The 22345-nt window shown below is 67.1% G+C and overlaps 2 protein-coding genes across 12 annotated transcripts in view; one reads left to right on the top strand and one right to left on the bottom strand.

Annotated features, from left to right (window-relative positions):
• The first annotated feature begins 238 nt into the window (after window positions 1–238).
• Window positions 239–22345, top strand: part of TMEM179 (transmembrane protein 179) — a 65359-nt gene continuing 43252 nt past the window's right edge. Inside the window, exons 1-4 of one of the 2 annotated variants that reach the window (XM_045448430.1) lie at window positions 351–774; window positions 7273–7410; window positions 7954–8032; window positions 9890–12414. In XM_045448430.1, coding sequence (XP_045304386.1) covers window positions 470–774; window positions 7273–7410; window positions 7954–8032; window positions 9890–10069 — 702 coding nt within the window. In that variant the 5' untranslated portion in view covers window positions 351–469 and the 3' untranslated portion in view covers window positions 10070–12414. Of the gene's footprint in view, window positions 775–7272; window positions 7411–7953; window positions 8033–9889; window positions 12415–22345 lie in introns of those variants that run through there. The other variant, XR_006704236.1, reaches the window with a different exon arrangement.
• Window positions 13285–22044, bottom strand: CB3H14orf180 (chromosome B3 C14orf180 homolog). Of its 10 annotated transcripts, none has more exons than XM_045448425.1 (5): window positions 21915–22044; window positions 17800–17926; window positions 16367–16496; window positions 14815–14850; window positions 14139–14460 (listed from the first exon to the last, which is right to left on the bottom strand). In XM_045448425.1, exons 2-5 carry the CDS (start codon window positions 17908–17910, stop codon window positions 14255–14257), a joined length of 483 nt encoding a protein of 160 aa, XP_045304381.1. In that variant the 5' UTR covers window positions 17911–17926; window positions 21915–22044; the 3' UTR covers window positions 14139–14254. The 10 variants fall into 10 exon arrangements, with proteins under 10 accessions (XP_045304376.1, XP_045304379.1, XP_045304377.1 ...); XM_045448428.1 differs by having other exon boundaries at window positions 21895–22019; XM_045448426.1 differs by lacking the exon at window positions 21915–22044 and adding an exon at window positions 20392–21326.

The raw sequence follows: 22345 nt of genomic DNA, 5'->3' as shown, positions 1-22345 counted from the left end.
ACATCCCTCCTGGACCTCTCAGCCTTCTTTCCTTAAGGCTCACGGGGGACTGGAGACACAGGCAGCCCATGTGAGGCCCACCCAGGTAGCTCCTGGTGCCAGTAACGGCAGAGTCCAGCCTCCCGTACGCTGACCTAGCAACACGCCCGGTCCCCCTTGCGTTTCCGCTCCGCGCGCGCATCCCTGCGCCAGCGTCCCCGCGCCCGCCTCCCTGCGTCCGCACACGCCCCGCGCGGTCCCCCGGGCCCGCGGGCCGCCCGGAGCTGTCCGTGGTGCTGACCGCAGGCGCCGCCCGCGCCCGGCCGCTGCGCACGCGTCCCGGGCGGGGCGCGCGGGACCCGCCGGCGCCGCCACTGCGCAGTCTCCCGCGCGGCCCCGGCCCGGCCCGCGCCCCGCGCCCCGCGCCCCGCGCCGCCTGCCCGGCCCCGCGGCCTCCGCCGGCCGCTTCCTGGGCGCGCCCGGGCCAGCCATGGCGCTCAACAATTTCCTCTTCGCGCAGTGCGTCTGCTACTTCCTGGCCTTCCTCTTCAGCTTCGTGGTGGTGGTGCCGCTGTCCGAGAACGGCCACGACTTCCGCGGCCGCTGCCTGCTGTTCACCGAGGGCATGTGGCTGAGCGCCAACCTGACGGTGCAGGAGCGCGAGCGCTTCACGGTGCAGGAGTGGGGCCCGCCGGCCGCCTGCCGCTTCAGCCTGCTCGCCAGCCTCCTCTCGCTGCTGCTCGCCGCCGCGCACGCCTGGCGCACGCTCTTCTTCCTGTGCAAGGGACACGAGGGGTAAGTGGGGGCCTGGCGGACGCAGCCCTCAGCCCCCGCACGGCGTCCCTGCCGCGCCCGCAGCGCCCCCCAGGCCCTCCCCCCTCGAGGAGGAGCCACGGCCCCTCCCTCTTCCCGGGAGCTCGCAGGCCCTAAAATGTCAGCCCTCGGAGCTCCCCGCCTCCGTGCCAACTGCCCTTTGTCTGCGCAGAACCCGGGACCCCGAGGGTCACTCGCGCTCCGTCCAAGGCCGGTGCTTCCCTCCCCGAGTTTGCGAGTGTGCGAGTGTGCGTCACCTCTCGTTCTGGGCATTTACCGCCCCTGCCCCTGGGGCGCAAATGTTGCCTTGTCATCTCGGAGCCGCCCTGGGCCCTCCCTGGCTTGCTGGCTCAGCCGGGCCCACATCGTCAGTGCTTTGCGACAGCGCCTAGCGGGTCTGGGCCTGGGTGCTCCTCTGGTGGAGGGGAGGGACCAGGCCAGGCTGGTGGTTGATCAGGCAGACGGGGCAGTCCTCCCCTTACCCCCATCCTCCTGGGAAGGATGGTGGTGGGGCAAAGGCCAGAGGGAACCCTCTCTGGGTCTACGGCCAGTGCTCGGACCTTGGCTGGGGTTGTAAGACGGGAGCCTCAGGTCCCTGAGGCCTCCCTCCCTCCTGGCCTCCGCATCCCCCTTCACCTTTCCCTGCCCTGGCACAATTATGTGAGAGAGTGGGATGTGGTTCACCTGGGGTCCTCAGCCAGTAGCGTTCCAGGCACCTCCAGCCTGTGGGACCCTCTGTGGACCCACCACACCCCTTGCCGTGGACTGCGGTGCTGTGCTCCCAGGAGGCCACTCCTGCCCCTTGCCTGCCCTCACATCCACAGGGGAGATCCTGGCCTTCTCCCAAACTCTGCCCACCCCCCCCCCCCCCCACTGGCCTCCACACATCACTCTTTGGCAGTTTGGGGGGCTTTTCTCTTCTTTCGGGGACGTGAGAGAGAAGTTGTTGCTCTGAGAGGCCGAGCGGGTAGAAGGCTCAAGCAGGGACTCTGGAGAGCCCTCAGAGGGGCCAGGGAGGAATGACAGGGTGGCAGGGTAAAGAGGACCCGAGCAGCCGAGGCAGAGCCCAGCGTGGGGGCTGACACACTCGGAGGAGGGTGAGGTCCAGCAACACACACACGTGTGGGTCTCCGGGGCTGGTGCAGCAGAGATCACAGACACTGAGGCCGCAAACAATTTATTCCCCCACGGGTCTGGAGGCCGAGGGTCGGAGATCAAGGGGCTGGCAGGGTAGGCTCCCTCTGGAGGGAGAATCCTTTCCAGGCCAGCTTCTGGTGCCTGCCCACAACCCTTGACATTCCTTGGCCGGGGCTTTGCCGCTCCTGTCACTGTCTCTGTCTTCACGTGGCCTCTTTTCTCTCTCTGTTTCTTCCCTTCTTCTTATAAAGACACCAGTCATTGGATTTAAGGTGCACCTCACCCTGAGGTCTTTAGCTGAATGACACATGCAAAGACTCCGTCTCCAGTTAAGGTCACAGGCACCTGTCCTGAGGCGAAGACTTGGACATACGTTGTCAGGGCACAGCTCAGCGCATCACTGTTTCTGGATTCAGGGTCTGCGGGAAGCCGCGTGTCAGCCTGGGCAGGCCTCTGGGGGCGGTGGGGGGGGGGGCGGGCGCGCTGTGGGGCTGGGACTCTGCCCCGGTGAGCCCAGGCCAGTCCAGGGGGCCATCCTGTCCTGCCACAGGCCTCTTAACTTCCCTCAACCCACTCGACGGCTGGTGTCCCCAGGAGGGATTTCAGGGGTCACGTGCATGCATGTTGCCGACCTTGGGTGTTACCGTAGTCAGTGCATATGGGGACAGGGGAAGCCTCTCTGCATATGAGACAGGGTCTGAGGAGGAGAGGACGGCCAGCAGGGTAGGGGAGCCGAGGTCCCTGCCATCCGGGAGGCTGGGGGCAGTGGGCACAGGCCCATCGTCCCACCTCGTCCCTGTAAGACAAGCACCCTCACGAGACCCCCCGTTACAGCTGTGAGTTGACAAAGGACAGAAGCTGCTGTTACTGCTGTCCCTAGATTTGCTGCCCCGTCTGAGTGACCGAGATTTCTTTCCCACAGGCTCTGGGGCTCTCAGCCCTCCCCGCCCTGCTCCCAGTCTCTGGGGGTCCCTGGGGCTCTGGAACCCCACATTGCTGTGAGCCCCAGAGGCCGGGCCCTGCCTGCTTGCAGGCCCTCACCGGCCAGACCCTGAACACCTTTAGGCCATTTGTCTTATAGGGACGAGGGGCCCTCGGCAGCCAGCCCACTGTGACATCTGTCCAAGGGCCAAGCCTTCATCCGGGTCTGGTGGTAGGACGAGGCCAGAGCTCCCCCTGATGGATACCCAGGAGTGGCTCCGTCTGAGGGGCCCCCGGGGCTGGATGAACCCAAGGCAGGTTCTGTGTGCTCAGGGCTGACCTTGGGAGTCACAGATTAGCGTTTGTTGAATGAAGATGGAAAGGAGGCCTGCGTGTGAGGTCTGCTCCCTCGCAGCCACTCCCCCAGCCCTGGGGTCTTCAGATCCATAGTCTGGCCGAGGGGTCAGCCCTGCAGGCCTGCTGTGCCGAGTCCTGGGCCCCCAGAAAGGTTGGGCCTGCCTCATGGGCAGGCAAGATGGGGGCCTGGAGAAGCCGGTCCCGGCTCAGGTGTCAGTCCAGCCGTGTAGAGCAGGCGAGCGGGTGCTGGGACAGTAGGGGACTCGGGACACACAGGAGGCTGGGAAGGGTGGTTAGAATGAGCTCATGGGGTGGTGAGGGCCCTCAGGGTGTCCAGCTCATCAAGGACATCACTGCTGCTGTCAGCCTTGGGGTCTGCTTCGGGGTTGTGTGCACACTAATTCTCTGGAGTCCACGTTCAGAGACCAGCCAGGACCCTGCTGAGACCCAGGGCAGAGCCCTGCCCTTTGGGCTGTGTGAAAGGGCTCGGGGCCGGGTCCCTGGCGCCTGAGCTAGACCCTGTCCATGGTGCCAGCTCCCTCCTCACGTACGGTATGTCCCTGGACAGAGTGGGGCCCTGGACAGCTTGTGCCCAGGAGAATAAAGGGCTAAGGGTGGGGACAGCTTGCAGGAGGCTTCATCCTGGTTGTGGCTGAAGGAAGGGGCCTGTGAAACAGAGGCCCCTGGGGCTTCCTCGGGTGCTTGCTGGCTGGGGACACTGGGCGAGGCCTGGGTGGGTCACAGGCCTGGGGGGGTGGCCCAGGGCAGTGGAGGGTGCAGGTGGCCTTGGTTTGTGATCCACGGCTGGGGAGTGCTGGGTCAGAACAACCCATCTGCCTGCCCACACTTGTCCCCCAGCCTGCAATGCTCCCAGGGCTTTCCGGATAACTGTCACCATGGAGACAGCACATCCGGCCTGGCACCCTGAGAGGAGAAAGATGGACTTAACCCTGTGTGTGCCGAGCTTCCTGTTTAGGGCCGCAGGCTGATGGGTCCTTGGGGAGCAGGGCGGGGCGGGGGGGCACTGTGGACTCTGAGGGCCGAGTCGAATGAGGCTCTGGACACACCCAGTTCTTCAGAACTCTGCAGCCCAGACAGGTTCCATGGTACGAGCCAGAGATGGACTTGGGGAGTAGGAGGAGGCTGTTGGGATGACCGCAGCCCCACACCCTCCCCTGTCTGATGGCTCGGGGACTCCGTGTTCCTGTCATGGGAGGAGAGCCCCCAATTGTGCCTGTTTAACACGGATGCGGCTGGAAGTTTCTGGCTACGGAAGGTTATGTTGTTCCCACCCCCCAGGGAGTGGGAGCTGTGTCTCAGGCTGAGCAGGCTTCCCTGGGGGTGGTTTTGGCCACACAGGGAGCACCGCCGAGCCGGGTGTGCCTCTCTAGAATTTGGTGCCGGACGTGGGGGATGTCAGCCCCCCATGAGGGGGAGCAGGACTTGAGGTTGGGGACTGCCCAGCAAACCCATCCTCTGCACCCTGGTCATACCCCCCTCTTCCAGGAAGTCCTGCTGAGGGCAGCAGCTGGCTCATCCGGGATGCCGGGCACCTGCAGGGCAGGGTGCCTGGTGTGATGGTGAAAGGCTGCCGGCAGGTGGCGGGCACCTAGGGAGCCGGCCTTCGTGCCCAAGGCGGGCGGCTTCTTTGCTCCGCCTGTGGACGCTCGGTCCTGGCCCCCCGGGACCTGTTCATTCTCCTGGGCTGGAGTGGAGTGGCCATCCAAAGCCGGGGTGTAGGCTCTGGGTAGCCTCTGCTTTCCTTGGAGCATTCGCTCCCGGGAAGGAGGGCCCCCCGTGGACTCTCCGAGCCCTGCTTAGCCCCACGCGGTCCACAGGGGGCACAGCTGGCCCCCAGCCATCGGCTCCTTGCATCTGGTGGCTGATGCTGCTCCCATGCTTCCGTCTCCGCGGCCACAGGCCGAGCCCCACGCGCAGGGCTGCAGGTGCGCCAGCCCAGGGCTCTGGCGGCGGGTGGAGGCTTGTCCCGGGGAGGGAGGGGGTGCTCATGCTCAGGAGGAAGCCCCCTGCCCACGCAGGCTCCCTCAGTTTCCAAAGTGACCCAGTGGGGGGCTCTTGCTGCCCAATTTACAGAGGGAGAAATTGAGGCGCAGAAAGTGACTTGCTGAAGGTCACCCCGCTGGCAAAGAGGTGGCTGGAGCTGACACGCTGCTGTCCCCAGTGACAGCCTCGGAGGCGGGGTTGGCCCCAACATACCCCTCTTTGTAACTCTGGGCCTCTTATTCAGAGCGCCCAGGGCCAGGTGGATTTTGCGGTCTGGAGCTGTCTGTCGGGGTCCCAGCTGGGAACAGATGCTCAGGCTCACATACGTGAGGGTAACCTGAGGAGGGCGGTCGGCAGAGACGAGGATGTGGGCCAGGCGTGGGCCCTGCGACGGCCCTGTCACCTCCTCTGGCTGCAGGCACCGGAAGAGACGTGATGACCTTCAGTGGAGGGACGGCCACCCAGGGGGCATCCCCCCTCCCCACGTCCCCCCCAGCAGGGGCCTGGGGATGAACACTCACTGCCTCTCCTTCCACCCCCTGCCCGGTTCCCACTGGCTGGGCTCAACCAGGAGCCGGGGAGAGGGGTCATTGCTGTGGTCTACTTGGGACAGCCCCCTGGGCAGAGGATGGAGAGGCAATGATCTGCAGAGTCGGGGAACTCAGCAGCCCTCGGGCCGTCTGCAGTGGGCAGGGGGCGCAGAGCCCACCCACCCACGACGAAACGCCCGGCTGGCTCAGGCCGCGCCGGGAGTCGAACACAGGGAGGTTTGCGCCCCAAACACGCGTGACCTGGACACTGAGCTGTCCGGTCACGGCCCTGACGATGGCCCCGGTCAGCTGGGAGTGGTGCTGACGTGCCGCGCATCCGTGTGAACGTGGGCGCAGACCCGCTGGCTATGATTCTGGGACTGCAGCCTCGGGCCTCCGGCCTCCTGTTCACGCCCCCAGCCCTGGCCCTGCTGGATGTGCTGCTGGCCGCGGTTGATCGCCCGCCCAAGGCTGGGGTGCCTCCCGGGGCCAGGACCGGGGCATGGTTATTTCTTTGTCCTCAGGGCCCAGCACAGGGTGAGGGGGTGCTCAGTCAGTGCGTGGCGGGTGCAGGCGGGGACAAGTGCAAAATGGACGGTGCGTGCATCCGCCTTCGTCCCGGGGGAAGCCACCGCATCTGACAGCAGCTTTCACGATTTCCTGGCTGGGGCCCCGGCTGAGACCTCCAGGATGTGTTCTCTGTGAAGCCAGTTTGGGTCGATCTCACCCCTCAGACTCCATGTGTCGATGGACAGATGTCCACGTGGTAGGTGTGGCCGGGGCTGCCGTCCCCCCTGAGGGCGTCCCTGTCCCCCCACCCTACAGGTCCCCAGGCTCAGCCAGACCCGGGACTCTGAGTCTCCAGGGGGCGATTTGGAGATGGCGGGTAGTGGGGCAGGGGCGTCTGGCGGGGTGGGCTGCCGGGCCCCAGCCACACGCCCCCCTTGGCCGGAGAGCAAACGCTGGTGTCCTATGTAGGCACCCTGGTGGGGCCGTGTCCGGGTGGAGCCCGAGTGAGCTCTGTCCTCCTGGCCCTGCCTCCTGCGTCCCCCACCCCCTCCCCGGGCACAGCTGGGCCTTAGGGTGCAGTGGGGAGATGAGGGCGGGGTCACACCACAAGCTCCCGACGCAGGTGCAGGCCAGCGGCGTCGATGACCACGTGGGCACGTGGCCTCAGGGCAGCCGCGTCAGGAACGGCCTGGGAAGGGCGTCCTGTTTTGTCCGCACGCGCTGGTCCTGACGCTCTGAGACCAAACGTCCTGGGGTTCAGTCTTGGCTCTGCCTCCTCCGGAAGGCAGTGCTGACACATGTCCCCACGCTGGGTCTCCGGGAGGTTGGGCTGGGCAGCCTGGGGTCAGCATGGGACTTCGGGGTGAGGGACAGTGAGGGACGGGAAGGTGGTCCTGGCGGCCCCACAGGGCCCTGTCACCCTATCGGGCCCACACTCCAGCTGTCTCCTGGCACTGCTGGGGTGTTAGGGGGACCCTGGTGGTGGCGCGTGGTGACTGTCCCCTCCCGTCCTTTGCTGAAGCTCCTTCCTCTACGCCTTCCTGAACCTTCTGGTCAGCGCCTCTGTGGTCTTTCTCGTCTTCATCGCCAGCACCATTGTGAGCGTGGGCTTCACCATGTGGTGTGATGCCATCACCGAGAAGGGCACCGTGTCCCACAGGTGGGCCTGGGCCCCGCCCCACCCACCCCCACTGCCCCCAGCCGACGTCTTGGCGCATGAATCCCATTCTGAGCTCGGGGTTTTGTCCTTCCTGCCTGTGCCCCCACCTGTGCACACCTGGCCAGGGACTTCCCGGGACCCGCCCCCTTGGCCTTAACACCCCCTTCAGTGAAAGTAGGGCACCTCCCACACCCTGGAGGGGGATCCAAGCCGAATGTGTGTGGGGGGAGGGGGTACGTAGGCCCAGCGCACTCACCCTGCAGGGCCGGATATGGCTACACAGCACCGGCCCTGGAGATCCCGCCCTGTGCTGCCCTCGCGGGCAGAGGCCTGGGCTGAGTGCTGGGCCGGACTTGGTCGTGGAGGGCTTGGAAGACAGCGATAGGGATGGGGAGGAGCGGGAGCAGAAGCTTCTTGTTGGAGGGGGTCAGGGATGAAGCCTTTGGGGCTAGGACAGTTGCCTCACCGTTTGGGGGTGCTGCATGCCGCTCCCCATGCCCCGTGTCCTGACGTCACCTGCCACCCCGCGCCTTGCTGTTTCAGCTGCGAAGAGCTCCAGGACATCAACTTGGAGCTTAACGTGGACAACTCTGCCTTCTACGACCAGTTTGCCATCGCCCAGGTAGGTGGGGCTGCCGGGTAGGCGGGCCTGTCCCGGTAGGCGGGGTTGTTCAGGTAGGAGGGGCTTCTGGGTAGGCGGGGCTCCCGGGTAGGCGGGCTGTTCTGGTAGGCGGGGCTGTTCTGGTAGGTGGGGCTACTGGGTAGGCGGGGCTGTTCTGGTAGGTGGGACTGCTGGGTAGGCGGGCCTGTCCCTGTAGGCGGGGTTGTTCAGGTAGGAGGGGCTTCTGGGTAGGCGCGGGCTATTCTGGTAGGCGGGGCTGCCGGGTAGGCGGGCTGTTCTGGTAGGCAGGGCTGTTCAGGCAGGCGGGGCTGTTCTGGTAGGTGGGGCTGCCGGGTAGGCGGGGCTGTTCATGTAGGTGGGGCTGCTGGGTAGGCGGGGCTGTTCTGGTAGGCGGGGTTCAGGTAGGAGAGACTGGTTGCCAGGTAGGCGGGGCTGTTTTGGTAGGCGGGGCTGCCGGGTAGGCGGGGCTGTTCTGGTAGGAGGGGCTGCCGGGTAGGCGGGGCTGTTCTGGTGGGAGGGGCTGCCGGGTAGGCGGGGCTGTTCAGGTAGGAGGGGCTGCTAGGTAGGCGGGGCTGTTCTGGTGGGAGGGGGTGCCGGGTAGGCGGGGCTGTTCTGCTAGGCAGGGAAGCATGCATCGTTGGGGAGGATTCCATTCACTGCTGAATACACCGGATACGCAGACTGTCTCCAAACGCTCTGGCTCTCATCCAGGGGAGGTCGAGGATGGGGCCAAGCAAAGGAGATACAGCTGAGTGAGTGGTATAGTCGGGAAGGCTTCCTGGACGAGGGGTTGGAAGAGCTGGATCTCAGAGACTGAGTGAGGGTTCTCGCAGGTGGATGTGGAGAGGGGTGAGGCAATGGGCTCCTAGGAGGAGGGGCCAGCGTGAGCTAACTGCGGAAGTGAGGTTCAGGGGGTGAGGGAGTGGCTCTGTGCCAGGAAAGGAAACCAGGCATCAGATCCCTGGTCTGCAGTCCGGGGCAGGGCGCTTGGAGCGGGGACCCTCCGATAGATGCTGGGGGGCTTGTGGTTACTGCCTGGCCAGGGGAAGCAGATGCCATGTCTGAGGAACGGTGTGGGGGGGCAGAGACCCTCTCCCTGCCTGGCCTCCAGGAGACCCGGTGCCTCTCTGGGGGCCCATTGGCTGGGATACAGGTGTGTTGGGGCTTGTCAGGGGTCAGTGAGGGCCTGTGTCTGGGTCCACATTTGTGTCTAGGCAGACGACACTGCTGCAGGGTGTGCAGGTGGGGTTGGCTTCTTCCAGCCCTGGGCAGGGCTTGCTGGCATCCAGGTCCAGGTTTGGACCCCAGACTGGCCTCTCAGGGCTCACATGGGCCCGTGGCTGATCTGAGGACTCTTCCTTTGGAGAGGAGCCCGCTGGGGGGCTGCACATCTGGTGGGTCCAAGGTTCTTTGCTGACATGAGCTGAAAGCACCGGAGACTCCTTCACGAAGATGGAATGGAAAATGCTTTGGGGCTACTTGCGCCAATTAGATTAGGAAGGCGTTAGCTGAGTCTGGTGACAACCGGACGTGAGGGTCTGTTGCGTGTGGCTCAGGCCTGGTTCCGTTAAATTGTTTCTCCTTCAGCTGTTTGGGAGAAGCCGACAAAGGTCAATTCACCCCAGCAGCTGGAGGTGGCTGTGTCATGGGCGGGCTCTCCTTGGGGCCGGGTGGGCTGGGCTGCCTGGGGGCGCGGGTGGGCAGACCCCCAAAAGCATCGTGCAGCTCGGGGTTCAGAGGGCAGGCCGCCAGATGCCAGGGAGGGATGGGCGTGTGGGGGAGGAGGCGAGGCGGACCCCGGGGCAGGGGGGTTGCGGGCCGGCCGGCCTCCTGACCCTGCCTCTGCCCTCTGTGTAGTTCGGCCTCTGGGCCTCGTGGCTGGCCTGGCTGGCCGTCACCATCCTGGCTTTCCTGAAAGTCTGCCACAACTACCGCCAGGAGGACCTGTTGGACCGCCTGGTCCATGAGAAGGAGCTGCTGCTGGCCAGGCCGACCCCCCGCACCTCCTTCCAGGAGGAGAAGAGCGCGGTCATCTAGGTGCGGGCGGGGGAGCCCGGCCCCCAGACGCCCCCCCTCCACCCCCGCCTCGCCCCGGGGCTCACAGCCCCACCTGGGGGAGCAGCGGGGGGCCCTGCCTGGCCCCACCTGCCCCTCGCCTTGCATGTCCCCCCTCGGCACCGTGCCAAGTGAGTGAGCCCGCTCACCGAGCCCCCCACCCCCACCCTGCGCCTGGCGGCTGCCCGGGGTGGGCGCCGGCCCTCAGACAGGGCCACGCAGGGGCCTCCTCCGGGCTCCGTGCTTGTACGGCCGGCCTTTCCGGGGGGCGCTGGCCGGGCAAGCCTGCTGAGCGGGGGTCCAGACTCTAGGGCACCCCTGCCGTAGGGCTCGCCTGCACGCCACGGCTGGGTGCCGTCTCCGTCACCTTGCCGGCTTGCCCGGGGGTGATTCTGTGTGCGATTCTGTCGGGCAGCCTGCGTCCCCAGAGTGACCCCAGCCCACGAGGGCCATGTGTCGCTCTTGTCCCTTGCTCCTGAGCAGTGCGTGGGCCAAGACTTCTGTGGCCTGGGAGCGGGGGGGTGGGCGCAGGAGGGAGCTCGCCGGCAGTGTGTTCCCCAACTTCCGGCCCTGCACCCCCTGCCCCTGCCGCAGGGCCCGGTTCCCTGTGCTCCTGCTTCGTGGTGCCCAGGTGGCCAGGCCTGGTCTCAGTGTCAAAAGCATAGGGCAGTGGTGTTGCCCTGAGTCAGGTGCTGGCTGTGTGGGTGTCCTGGAAAGTGGCCGTGGTGTCAGGGCCGGGGGCCCGCGCCCGGTGCCCCTCGTCCTCTGCCATGGGACTTGCCGGGGGAGCCCCGGGTGGCCCTGCCTGGAGGCTCCCCGGGCCCCAATGTTTGTGTCACGGGGTGGGGATGTGGGGGAGGCAGGGACACGGGCTGAGGGGCACAGCGCCCCCTAGGGAGGATGGGGTGGGGCAGGTGCCACTGGAGGCGTCTGGGTGAGCGTGTGAGTGCCTGTGAGCGTGTGGATGTGTCTGTGTGATATTAGTGCGTGTGTGACACGAGTGTGTGCACACGCATGTCAGTGCACGGGAAGGTGTGAGTGTGTGAGCGTGTAGCTCTACGTGAGCTCACATTCACAAGCGTGAGTGAGTGTGTGCAGGAATGTGAGCACGTGCGTGTGCACACACGAGCGTGTGAGCATGGATGGGAACGTGTGTGCCCAACTGTGAGCATGAGTGCGTGCGTGCCGCAAGGTGTGAGCAGACGTCAGAGCTGGTGAGGACACAGCGGCTCCTCTGGCCTTCATCCACCGGGACGCCCCTGTGCCCCCGGCCCCCCCGGTGGAGGGGCTGCCTTCCCGTCTGATGGACCGAGCCTGGAGCACTGAGGCCGCCAGAGGGCGTGACCCCGCCCACACGGGGGCAGGTGGAGGAGCCGGGGGGACCCGTGACCCCAGAGCTCAGTGATGAGCCACCTGGGCTGCTGGGCTGTGGACCCCGCTCCTCGTGGGGCTCCCCGGCTTCCACATCGGCACGCAGGGCTCCTCTGCAGGAGTGGGGCACCCCGTTCTCGTCTCCCGGGCTGACCCTCCTGCTGCTCCCCACCCTCCAGGGAAGGAGACGCCCGGCTCCCCGCATCCGTGCCTCACGCTGCCAGGGGCTGGTTTGGTCTCCCACCTGGGGGCACGGATCTCCCGAGGCCACGGATGCGGGTCCGGGGCGAGGTGCCGAGTGGGGCGGGCAGCCTGGGCCAGGGAAGGGAGGCCTCCCGTCACCTCCTGCCATCTCAGAGGCGTTCGGCCCGGCCAAGAATGTCAGACAGAGCAGCTGGGTTGCTGGGGGAGCTGTTTTGGGAGAACTGAGGCCCCCAAGCCGATCTGGTCTCAGCTCAGCCCTTGTGCACGAGTTGAGGGGACCCTCTCCAGCCGGAGCGCTCCGCTCTACTCCCAGCAACAGCCAGGCCCCGGGGCCGAGGAGCAGGGGTGGGACGTGGCCTCCTGGAGCCCCAGGGTCCACGGCAGGTTTGGGCCTGCCCGTGGCAGCTGCCGCTCCTGGAGCGCCCGGCCGGGTCTAGGGCCTCCCTCGGTCAGGCTAGGGGAGACGCGCGCCCACTTACCTGCAGGTGTCACTGGTAGAACGGGGTTGTCGCTGGCACAGACCCGTGTCAGGCCAGCGGGGGGCTTCCAGGGAGGGGACAGCTGGGTCCCTCAGGGCTGGGCAGGAAGGCCCCTCCCCCCCCCCCCCCCCCCCCGATCGCTTCTGCTTCTCCCAGCTGCGCGTGGATAACAGACATCTTTGTCTTAACTCCACTCCTGACAAAAACCGAAAGTAATGATTCTTAAGCCTGGTGTGTCTGTTGTTCAACGTCCAAATAAACACAAAGTCCTGAGCCTTGTTGTGGACAATGGAGCCTCTGCGCCCCCGGCCCCAACCTCCATCCACCTTCAGCGTCCTGGCTTCCGGTGTTTCGTCCGCTCCCACGATGTAAAAACTGCCTTGTGTTTGTTCCTGTCTCTTCAGAACCTTGCCGGGATGAGGGCCTGGCCTCTCCGGGTTCGGACCTTCGCGTCCGCGCGGGCTCCGGGGCTTCCCGGGGCGCTCGGCTGGACGCGGGATTTCGGACCTCTCAGGGCGTGCACAGCCTGAGCAGTGTTCTCCCCAAAGCAGGTGCTCACGTCCTGTGGACCTTCCGGACCCGGGATGTCTTTGCCGTCACGGGCTCTTGGCCGAGAGCAGCGGCTGTGAGGAGGGGGCTGCCTCACGCCTCGTGGCGGACTGCCCCAGGGCGGGACCAGGGCTGGAGGGGTTGAGCCTGAGGCTTGTGCCCGCCCCACGGGCTTGGACATGTGACCTCCCTCTCTGAGCCTCAGTTTCCCCATCTGGAATATGGGTAGTAATCTTCCCATCCTCTTCGGGGGCTGGGGTGAGGCGAGGTGGGGTCCTGGGGGGAGGGCTGGGCTGCTGCGGGAGGTGGTCACCACCCTGGTCGTGCTAGAACCAGCTGTGACCCTGGATGGTCCCTGAGGGCTGGGGTCCTCCCCCCACCATGGCCCCTGTCGGCTCCTGCTTCTGGAGACCGGCCCCTCCTCTCCACCCGGGCCCCCTGAATCCCGAACCCTGTAACCACCGCCCCAGCCCCTGAGGCCCGGCAGAAAAGGCTTCCCCGCTGCCCCCACCTCTGCTTTAGCCGATGAAGCCAATTCCATAGCAAATGGTCCCTGTTTCGCTCCTTTGGGTAAAAACCCCCAGACTAATAAGAGAGATGGCAGTGTGTTTTAATAGAAAACCAGTGTGTCCCCACTTTGGTAATGGGGACAGGCACTTAGAGCGTCACCCCGGGAAGGAGCAGCACGGCATTGGCCGTCCCGTGGACGCTTGTCTGCGGGTTGCTGCGGGAGATGGCGTCTTCCTGGCAGTCCCTCCTGGTGTCTGACCACGGGCCTCCCCGCTTTTTCCAGGCCCCCCTCCAGGCAGGGGTCCGGACCACACGGGTCCCCATGGCCTTGCAGCACCGGCGATGGCACGGTGTCCGCACAGGGTCACGGGACTCGGAGGCACTGTGGCTGGCGTGTGCCACCACCTGGGGTCCGGGCGCACGTGCCGTGCTCCGGAGGCGGTGGGGGTCCGGGCAGAGCGGGCTGCCTCTCGGCCGCTCCGGGTGGACAGCGGAGGTCGCGGGCGGCACATGTTTCCCCCGGGGCACGAGAGGGCCCCTGAGGCCTCGGGGTCAGACCTGGGCCCGGAGGCTGGGGCCCCACCACCAGCACCAAGGGGAGATGCCAGGCCCCGCCCTGTACGCTCGCGGCCGCAGTGGGGAGGGCCCCACGCCAACAGCCAGACCCGTGTGAGGTCCAGGCCCCGCAAGCCCCAAGCAGCAAGGTCCAGTTTTCCCTCCGAGGGGTCTCGCGGGCACAGGGCCGGTGTCCCTGTCTTCAAGGGGCCCCACGCGTCCGCCTCCGGGCCTGGCCCAAGGATACGGAGCGTTCCCACTGGGATGAGGGCTCTCCGGGGCCCAAAGCAGGCAGAGGAACCGGTTTTCTGGTAGAACCTCACGGTGGACCCCCACACGTACAAGCGGGGCCCTGACTGGATGGGTGGGCCGCCTGATGCTCCAGAGCCAGGGCTCCGGGAGCCCCCCACCCCCCACCCCGGGAGCCCCCAGACCCCAGCGGGGGCTCCCGCCCTGCACGACGGGGGCCGTGGGGGTGGGGGCGAGCATCCGGCCGCGGTCACAGCTGCAGCAGGCCGTGCCAGCAGGTGACGGCCGTGTGCCTCAGGCGCAGGGCAAGCGCGAGGAGCCGGGCCCGGAGGTCCTCGAGGGCCAGCGTCACCCGCTCGGCCCGGCCGCAGTACAGACCCAGCACGAGCACCAGCAGGAGACACACGGACAGCCGCAGGAGCAGGGAGCCGCCGCGGGACCTGGGCCGGCCGAGTGCTGGGGGCGGAGGGGGCCCCGGGTGAGCCTGGGGCTCCCTGCTCCTGCGGGGCTGGCGGGGAGGCTGCAGGGAGGGTGGTCCCCGGGTGCCCCCCGTGGTCCCCATGGGGCGTGGAGCCCCCCCCCCCCCGCCCCCGCCTCCATCCGTCTCCCACCCCTGCCTGGGGCCTCTGTTGGCCCTGCCTCTGGCACCCTCCCTTGGGACAGGAGTAAGGGGGCAGGACCCCAGAGGGGTGCCGTTGCCAACCGTGTGTGTGTCAGGGGCTGAGGGGGGGGGCCTGCTGGAGCCACCGGGGGTGTGGCAAGCGTGGCCTGGGCACGGGGTGTGGGGGTGTGGGGAGGGCTCAGACTCACCCTTGGTGGCCGTGGTGGACTCCCTGCTGGCGATGTCTGCGGAGGAGAATGGAGACGCGGTTGGGCGGGCAGGCCCCGGGCTTGGGGGCGCACCCGACCTCAGCCTGCCCCGCGCCCTCAGGGCCTCCTGTGCCACGCCCACCCCCCAAAGGAGCCCGAGAAGGGCCGGGTCGGACACAGCCACCCCGTTTCACAAGGGGAAGGTGCAGGGCCCTCCAGGGTCTGTCCCAGCCTCGCTGCCCCAGGTTCAAGCTGCCGGGGCTCGGGGACCCCGAGAGGCTGGGCGCTGTTCTCATGGCCTGTGCAGTGTGGGGTGTGGTGACCCCACGGGTGGCTGGGGGGGGGGAGCCTGTAGAGGACCCTCACTCCCATCCTGCGCAGTCTCCTGGGGGGGCCCCGACCACCCCCGGACCTCCTGGGCCCCGGTGCCCCATCCATAGAGAGCTGTTGGGAGGCTCCTGGGGGTGAGCGCGGAGGCCAGGGGGCTGGGCGCCAAGAGCAGGCAGGAGGAGCCTTGCAAGAGGCCCCCGGCATCGGGAGAGGAGTGGGGCCGGGCCGGATGCTCGTGACGGGCCATCCAGGGAGACCCTGACACGTGCTGGGCAGAGACTTTCGTCCACAGCTCGGCAGGTCTCAGGAAGTGAGGTCTTGCCTGGGGGGCTGTGGTGGGCAGAACGTAAGACGCCCCCGTGATTCCTAGCTCCCTAGTGTCCCCGTTTTTGTGTCGTCCCCTCCCCGGTGTGGGGCCCGTGACTTGTTTCTACCCAAGAGAATACAGCGAAGGGGAAAGGATTCTGCAGCTGAGATGCAGGCCCCAGTCAGCTGACTTGGAGTGCCCCCCAAAGGGAGATGATCTTGGGTGGGCCCGACCTAATCAGGAGCGGAGGGAGGGCCTGGTGCTGCTCTCAGAGGTGCAGCTGCTGACTTGTAGAGCTGCGAGGAATCGACTTCTGCAAACGGCAAGTGAGCTTGGAACGGGCGCAGGCCTCAGATGAGAGGCAGTCCCGGGCCACACCTGGACGGCAACCTGGAGAGCCAGGCCCGAGCAGAACACAGGCTGCACCGGGTCCACGCCCCTGACCTGTGGGGTCACTGCAATAATCACTGTGGCTTGCTCGAAGCCTCTAAGTCCGTGGTCACCCGGTGTAGCCAGCGGATACAGGGGCCGGTCCCAAGGGAAGGGCCGAAGCAGGCGTGAGGTGGGCCAGGGGCGGGGAGGGCGGCGGCGGTGAGGGGCTCTGGGGCTGGGGCCGGGAGGTGGACGGTGGTGGGAGCAGCTGAGGGGCGCTGCAGGGAGGAGTGGGTGGGCCGCTGGGGACGCCTGCCCGCCGGCCTTCCCTCGAGAGGACGGTGGCGATTTGGGCAGCTGTGGATTTACTGTTTTCCCGCCACTTGCTGTTCTGTTGACTGTTACTCTGTGTGCAGACTGACCCGTGGGCCTGGGTTTCGTTGGGGTCATCGGGGTCCCTTCAGAGGGCCTCCTGCGGGTCCCAGGACACGTGTCCCCCTGCCCCACCTGTCCCCGGGCCTGCTGGCCGCGTTCTGCCCTTACAGTGGACGGCCACCTCCGGGGGCTCCCGGAACCGCACGTGCCTGGCGGTCTTCTGTGGCTCGGCCCCGCGGCTGCGGCGCTCCGGCCGGCTCTGCCTCAGGATGGAAGGGGGACACCTCTTGTAGCCCTCCTGGGGGGGGGACGCAGAGGGGAGCCGTGAGCCCCCGGGGCGCGGGAGACGAGGGGCCCCCCGTGGACCGCCCCACCTGCAGCCCCAGCCCCAGCCCCCCGGGTGACTGGTGGGGCCTGGAACAAAGCCATCGGGGCCGGCCCAAAGGACGGCGGCTTTAGCGGTGCCACGGCTGCGGTCCGTGGCCGCACAGGCCCGTGTCCCCTGGTCACCAGTCCCGATGGTGTCTGTAACAACTTTTACGGGTCGGTCGTGATGAGGACGACGGTAACCGCGAATATCCACCGAGGCCTGTCTTCACGGCCGAGCCGCCCACACAAAACCTCCCTGAGTCCCAGCACGCTCGTTCCCGCTGCTGTCCCCCTGCCCCGAGCCGGGCCTGTTCGAGGTCAGTACCTGGTGTGGGTCACACAGTGGACGGGGTGACGGATCTGAGCATGAGACCGGGGCTGGGGACGGACGGAGTCTGGACACAGGGGCCCGCCCAGGGGCCACCCTCCCACCCACAATGAGTTTGGAAAGTAGAGTTACCGGACTGCTCTGAGCCTCAGTGTTTCCATCCGTAAACTGGCCACAACAGGCCGTTGTGAGCCCAGGCAGGCCCCTTGCTCAGTGGCTCCCGGCTGGGGGGCCCTGGCGGCACAGAGCCTGCTGCCGGCCTTCTGGGGGGCACACGAGACCCACCTAGTCCTGGGGTTTGGCCCAGCTCGTGGCTGTCCCCTCTCCTCGGTTGGGACGCCTGTGCCTGAGGCCTGCCCGGCCTGGCGGTGAGCACCGACATTAGGTCAGGACCCGGGTCTGAAGTTGGTTCCCACTTTGCCCTGGCCTGGGCTTCCGCACCTGCACCCTCACAGGACACCCTGGCCCTCCTCTCTCCACCCCCTCCTCCCCTACTCGTACACCCTCCTCCCTGGGCTGCGAGGGGACCTTGCCAGGGAAGCATCCAGACTTGCTGCTGCCTCGCTCCAGAGCCCTCCGTGGCTCCTGCTTCCTCTGCCTCATCCGCTGTCTCTCCCGGTGCAGACCTCCCGGCCCGCCCTCCCTGCCCTTGCAGACGGCACGCCGGCCCTCCGCCCTGGCCGTGCACCTCTGCCGTGTGTGTCCCACCCTGCGAGGCTCCAGCCCTCTCTGCCAGACCACACCTTTGGAGAACTCCCCACCCCGGTGATTCCTCCCCTGGGGCCGGGGACAGCTCAGGCCAAGGGCAGGGACCGAGCCTCCCGTCCCTGCTCCCCCTTCCCGCCCCAGCAGAAGCCCAGATCGCTGAGCCTGGGATGGGGGCTTGTCCGGGACCCTGCCTTACCCTCCCTGCCCCAGGCTGCGGCGAGCTCGGAGCGGCCTCTTCATTCTTTCTGGTCTGATGTCGCGTCTCTGGCCGGGAGTCGGGGCTCAAGGTCTGCCCTGCAGTCCTCATTTATCGGAGCATGGTCCTAAGACAAGCGAAGACGTTGCTTATTGTACAAGCGACCCTGGTAGGAGTAGAATTCCAGAGGGGATTCTCCTGTCGGCCCCGCCCACGAGGAGACGCGGCTGCACCCTCCCCGGTGGCCACAGGGTCCCTCGTCGTCGTCAGCTTTCACGGCTGCCTAACGTCCCACAGGCTGCCGTCCATAATTTGCAGCCGGCCTCGGATACCGGGTGGGCAGGAAGTTTGCATTTTATTCTTGTCGTCACACTGTTCGGAGGCCTCGGGTAAAGCTGCAATAAACCTCTTGCTTCCCCCTTTCACGGGGGAGTCTCTGGGGGTGAGCGAAGGGCCGGCACTGTTGGGGTTCCGTGGGGCTGGGGGCGCTGCTCCGGAGGGTCCCGTCCTCCTTGAGGGGTTCGGGCTGGTGGGGCGGCCCCTCGGTTCTGCACAGACTCTGTCTCCGTCTCCCTCCCTCTCTGTCCCTCCCTCTCTGTCCCAGGTTTAACTCGCTTACTTATCAGGTGTCAGGTGGGAGCCTCCCCGCTCCCACCTGTGAGCCTGTGATTGCTAAGCACCTGTCGTCCCTACCTGTGGCCCTTCTCGCGTGGATTTTCTTTTGCAGACTTTGAAGGGCTCTTGACTTTTGAGACCTTCCCCAGCCCTTCTCCGGGCACAGACCCCGCCAGGCACCCGTGCAGGTGAAGCCGGGCATCGAGCATTAGTCCTTTGAGGGCACTGGGAGTGGGGGGTGGGGGCGGGCCCACCCCTCATTGCACATATGGGGAAATGGACGCGGGGCTTCCCTGGCCACGCGGACACCGGGGGTGGGGGTCCCTGCCTTCGGGGCCACCCTACCCCCGTGAGGGCAGTGAGGACTTTCTGGGGATGTGCCCTTTCCCTGTGGCTCTCGGCGGGGGTGCTGGGCCTTCTCTGGCCAAGTGCCTTTGCCTGGGCCGCCGTCCGCCGCTGGGCGGTCCCCCTGCCCTCCGGCTGCCCGCTGCCCCTGCCCCGCCGGCCTTGCCCCACGGGCGGTCTTGTTCCGGCTCCGGCTCCCCCTTAAATGTCATTTCCTCCGAGAGGAAGCGGGGGCCTTTGCGGGAGTCCTGGGCTCTGTCCTTCTTTGGCCCGGTGACCTCGTTCAACAGCGTGACTGCCCTGGGCCTCCGTTGCCCTACCCCGTAGCACAGGGGGAGGCGAAGACTGCTCTTGGTACCCCCTCCTGCCCCCCCGCGGGCTTCCTCCGGCCGCCCGGCAGGCCCCCACCCTCGGGCCTCTGGCAGCGACAGTGTGTAACACGAGTGCTCCCTACTCTGAGGCCGCTCGTGACAGATGGGTGATAAAGGGTGGAAAATAGCTCAGGCCTGGGGCCTGCAGTGTGTCACCGCCGCTCCCCTCCCCCGCCCCCTCAGGGCGGGCCTTCTCGGGCAACAGCCTCTGACCTGCTTGAGGCCACACTTGGTTCTCCCTGGGGGTGGGGAAACTGAGGCCTGCCAGGTCTCAGAGCCCCGTTGGGACGGGGCCTGCCGGTGGCTGGAGCCTTGTCTCTGGTGGGGGCCTGCCTGGCTGGGCACAGGTGGGCCGCAGGTCTCTGATCTCCTGCCGAGTCCCCGGATCTTCTGCTCCAGGCCAGGTGGGCCCGGGGTGCTGAGCGGGGAGCCTCAGGCCCTCCCGCCCTCCCTCGCAGGAGCGCAGGTCTGGCCGAGGCTGTGCATCAAGTCCCCGCAGAGGGTGGGGGTTGGCCCACAGGGACCGAGCCTCTGCACCCGGCCCCGGCTCGCCTCTCCCGCCCACCTCCTGGCGTGTGTGAGGCGGGCCGGGCCAGCTCCAGCCTGGCCCAACGCCTCCGACGGCACCGAGCCCCCCCCCCCCCCCCACCCCGGGCTGGGCCACTTGACCTGCCGTTGCTCTGTGACCACCCGATAGGCTTGTCACTCCCTCCCCCCACAACCCGGGGCCGGGCCGTGCGCCCCACTGTGTGCCCCACTCCTCCCCACGCCCACTGACCACCCACTGCCTGCAGGAGCGTCTCCGTCCTCGCCGGGGGTCCCTCTGAGACCCCCCATGTAGTGCAGTCCTGCGTGGGGAAGGGGCCTTCCTCAGCTCTGACCTTGTGGCGGGCGGCCAGGTCAGCAGCCACGCCGGCTCCCTGTCACCCCTCCCACCCCGCACCGTGCCTGTCCACCCGCCGGACCCTGGGGTTCAGGCCACGGAGGACCTGGCCGGGTCCCGTAGCCCTGGGGAAGCTGAGGGTCTCCTTGCGCCCCGGCCCATCTCCAGTGAGAGGCCTGGACTCCCCCCGCTCACCTGGGGCTGGTGACAGACACCTCCTCCGGGGGCCCCCCGGGGTTGGCGCAGGTGGGAGAACCGTGGCAGGACGTCACCGCGCAGAGGCAAGAGCCACGAGCCCCCCCCCCCCCGTTCGCACACCACATACACGCACAGCTCCCCACACCCCCGTGCGTGCCCACACCGCGTACACATGCCCACCTGGGCTCCTGCAGGCGCCGGGTGACTCGCCCACCTGCCTGGCCCCCCACCCGCGGCCGATCGGAGCCTGGAGCCGAGCGGGAACCCGAGCTGTCGCGGCTCACGAGCCCGCTGAGAAGTTTCCATTACAGCAGCGGGCAGTGGCCTCTGGAGGGTCTGGCCGCCGAGGAGGCCATCACAGCGGGGCTCGGTGGCCGTGGGTGCCGCGTGCCCCCCCCCTCCCCCGAGCGGCGTGGCCGAACGGCAGGGGCAGGGGGCCGAGCCCACAAGATGCGAGCTGCACCTTCTTCCGGCCGGAGAAGCGGACAGGAGGCCACGGACACCCCGAGGCCAGCCTCCCCGCGGGAGGGCGGGGGCTCCCGGGACCGGCCGGCCGCCCCCAGCCCAGCACTCACAGCGCGGAACAGTCTGGCAGATGCCCAGATAACACACACTTCTGATGTGAGCAAGGGGAGAACCCCTGGGGATGCCCCCTGGGCCGGCCTCTCGCTCACTGGGCTCTCCTGCCTGGGGTCGGGGGCACGGGGAGCGGGAGCTGTCCTGACAGTCCCCAAGGACCCTCCCCCAAGTCTCTGCACATTAGGACGTGGGGGCAACAGCAGCTCAGGGTGATGGCCGGGTGCCTGCTGGGTGCAGTGGGTGCTCTGGAATGGCTGACCTTGGCCTGGAGAGCCCCAGGCACATGGGAGCAGGCGGACCCCAGCCCTGGCCACAGTGAGACCCAGGGGGGTCACCCAGCCCGAGTTGCAGGCCCCCGTCCAATGGTGGGCGTTTGCAAGCCATCCAGCATGTTGTAAAGGTGGAGATAACATGCCTGCCCAGAGTAGGTGCCCAGTGAACGGCATGTTCTGAGCTGGAGGGGTGACCCACATGCACATTGGGCCAGGATGGGGACTTCCTCTGATCGGATCAGCTTAGAAAAGGGCCGGTCCCCTGAGGGTCCCGAATGCTGGGGCTGGGGCTGGGGCTGGGGCTGGGGCTTGATGACCCGAGTAAGAGACCATTCCCTGCTCAGCTTGGCTGTGCCCACGTTGACCTACCCTCAGCAGCACCCTCGGGGGCCTTTGGGGCAGGCGTCTGTGCCTGAGCCTGCTGCCCCTGCAAAATGACAAGATTCCTGGCCACGGGTGGCTTCTGAAGGGACTGTGCTTGGCTCATCGCCGGGGGAGATTCATAGAGACCTGTGCCCCAGCTTTGTGGTGGGAACTGGCCAAGTCCCCCACTTGACCCACAGACGGCTGCGCCTCAAGCAGGAGTGTAGAGGGAGGGCTGGCCGGGGTCCTCGGGTCAGGCCAGGCCACAGAGGAGGGGGCTCAGAGCGCCAGGGAGTGAGAGCACCCACCGCCCGCACTTTTCAGACAAGACTTGGGGTTCAGAGGGGGCTGGTCCACCTCCCCGCCTGCCCGCCTGCCCGCCTGCCCACGGCAGGTTCTCTCCTGCTTCTCTGGTTGGGAATCTTCTCTAGCAGCTTCGTTCCCAAATGGGAAGTGAGCCTCTACTCACCCCCTGAGCTGGGATCTCACCTGGCTCCCCCTGGGGCCGTGAAGCCAGGCTCTGTGGCGTCTCCAGTGACAGGATGTCAGTGTGGTCCCGGCCCAGGCCTGGCCGTAGCGCCCCCCCACCCCCGCCCCCCCACCCGCCACCTTCCCCCAGAGAGACCCGGTCCCTCCAGCCTCTTGCCGCTCTGGCCTGGTGCCGCTGCTGGTCCGCCGCGGGGCGGTCTGTGGCCGGCCTGCGTCAGGCCGCCTGAGCTATAATTACCTCTCCCCTTTGGCAGAAATAGCAGTGACCCTGCAGATAGGCCGCTGGCAGAAGAGGAGGGACTGGTGTCCCAGGCCCTGAACACAGGCCTACGGACAAGATATGGGGTCAGTGCCCCGGCCCTGCCCTGCTGGCCCACATGCGGGCTCCAGCCTGGCAGCCCTTGGGAACCTGGGTTGGACTCGGAGGCGGA

This window comes from Leopardus geoffroyi, chromosome B3 (genome assembly GCF_018350155.1).
Source record: "Leopardus geoffroyi isolate Oge1 chromosome B3, O.geoffroyi_Oge1_pat1.0, whole genome shotgun sequence".
Lineage (NCBI taxonomy): Eukaryota > Metazoa > Chordata > Mammalia > Carnivora > Felidae > Leopardus > Leopardus geoffroyi.
The sequence above is the reverse complement of the archived record's forward strand: the minus strand, read 5'-3'. Positions and strand labels throughout refer to the sequence as shown.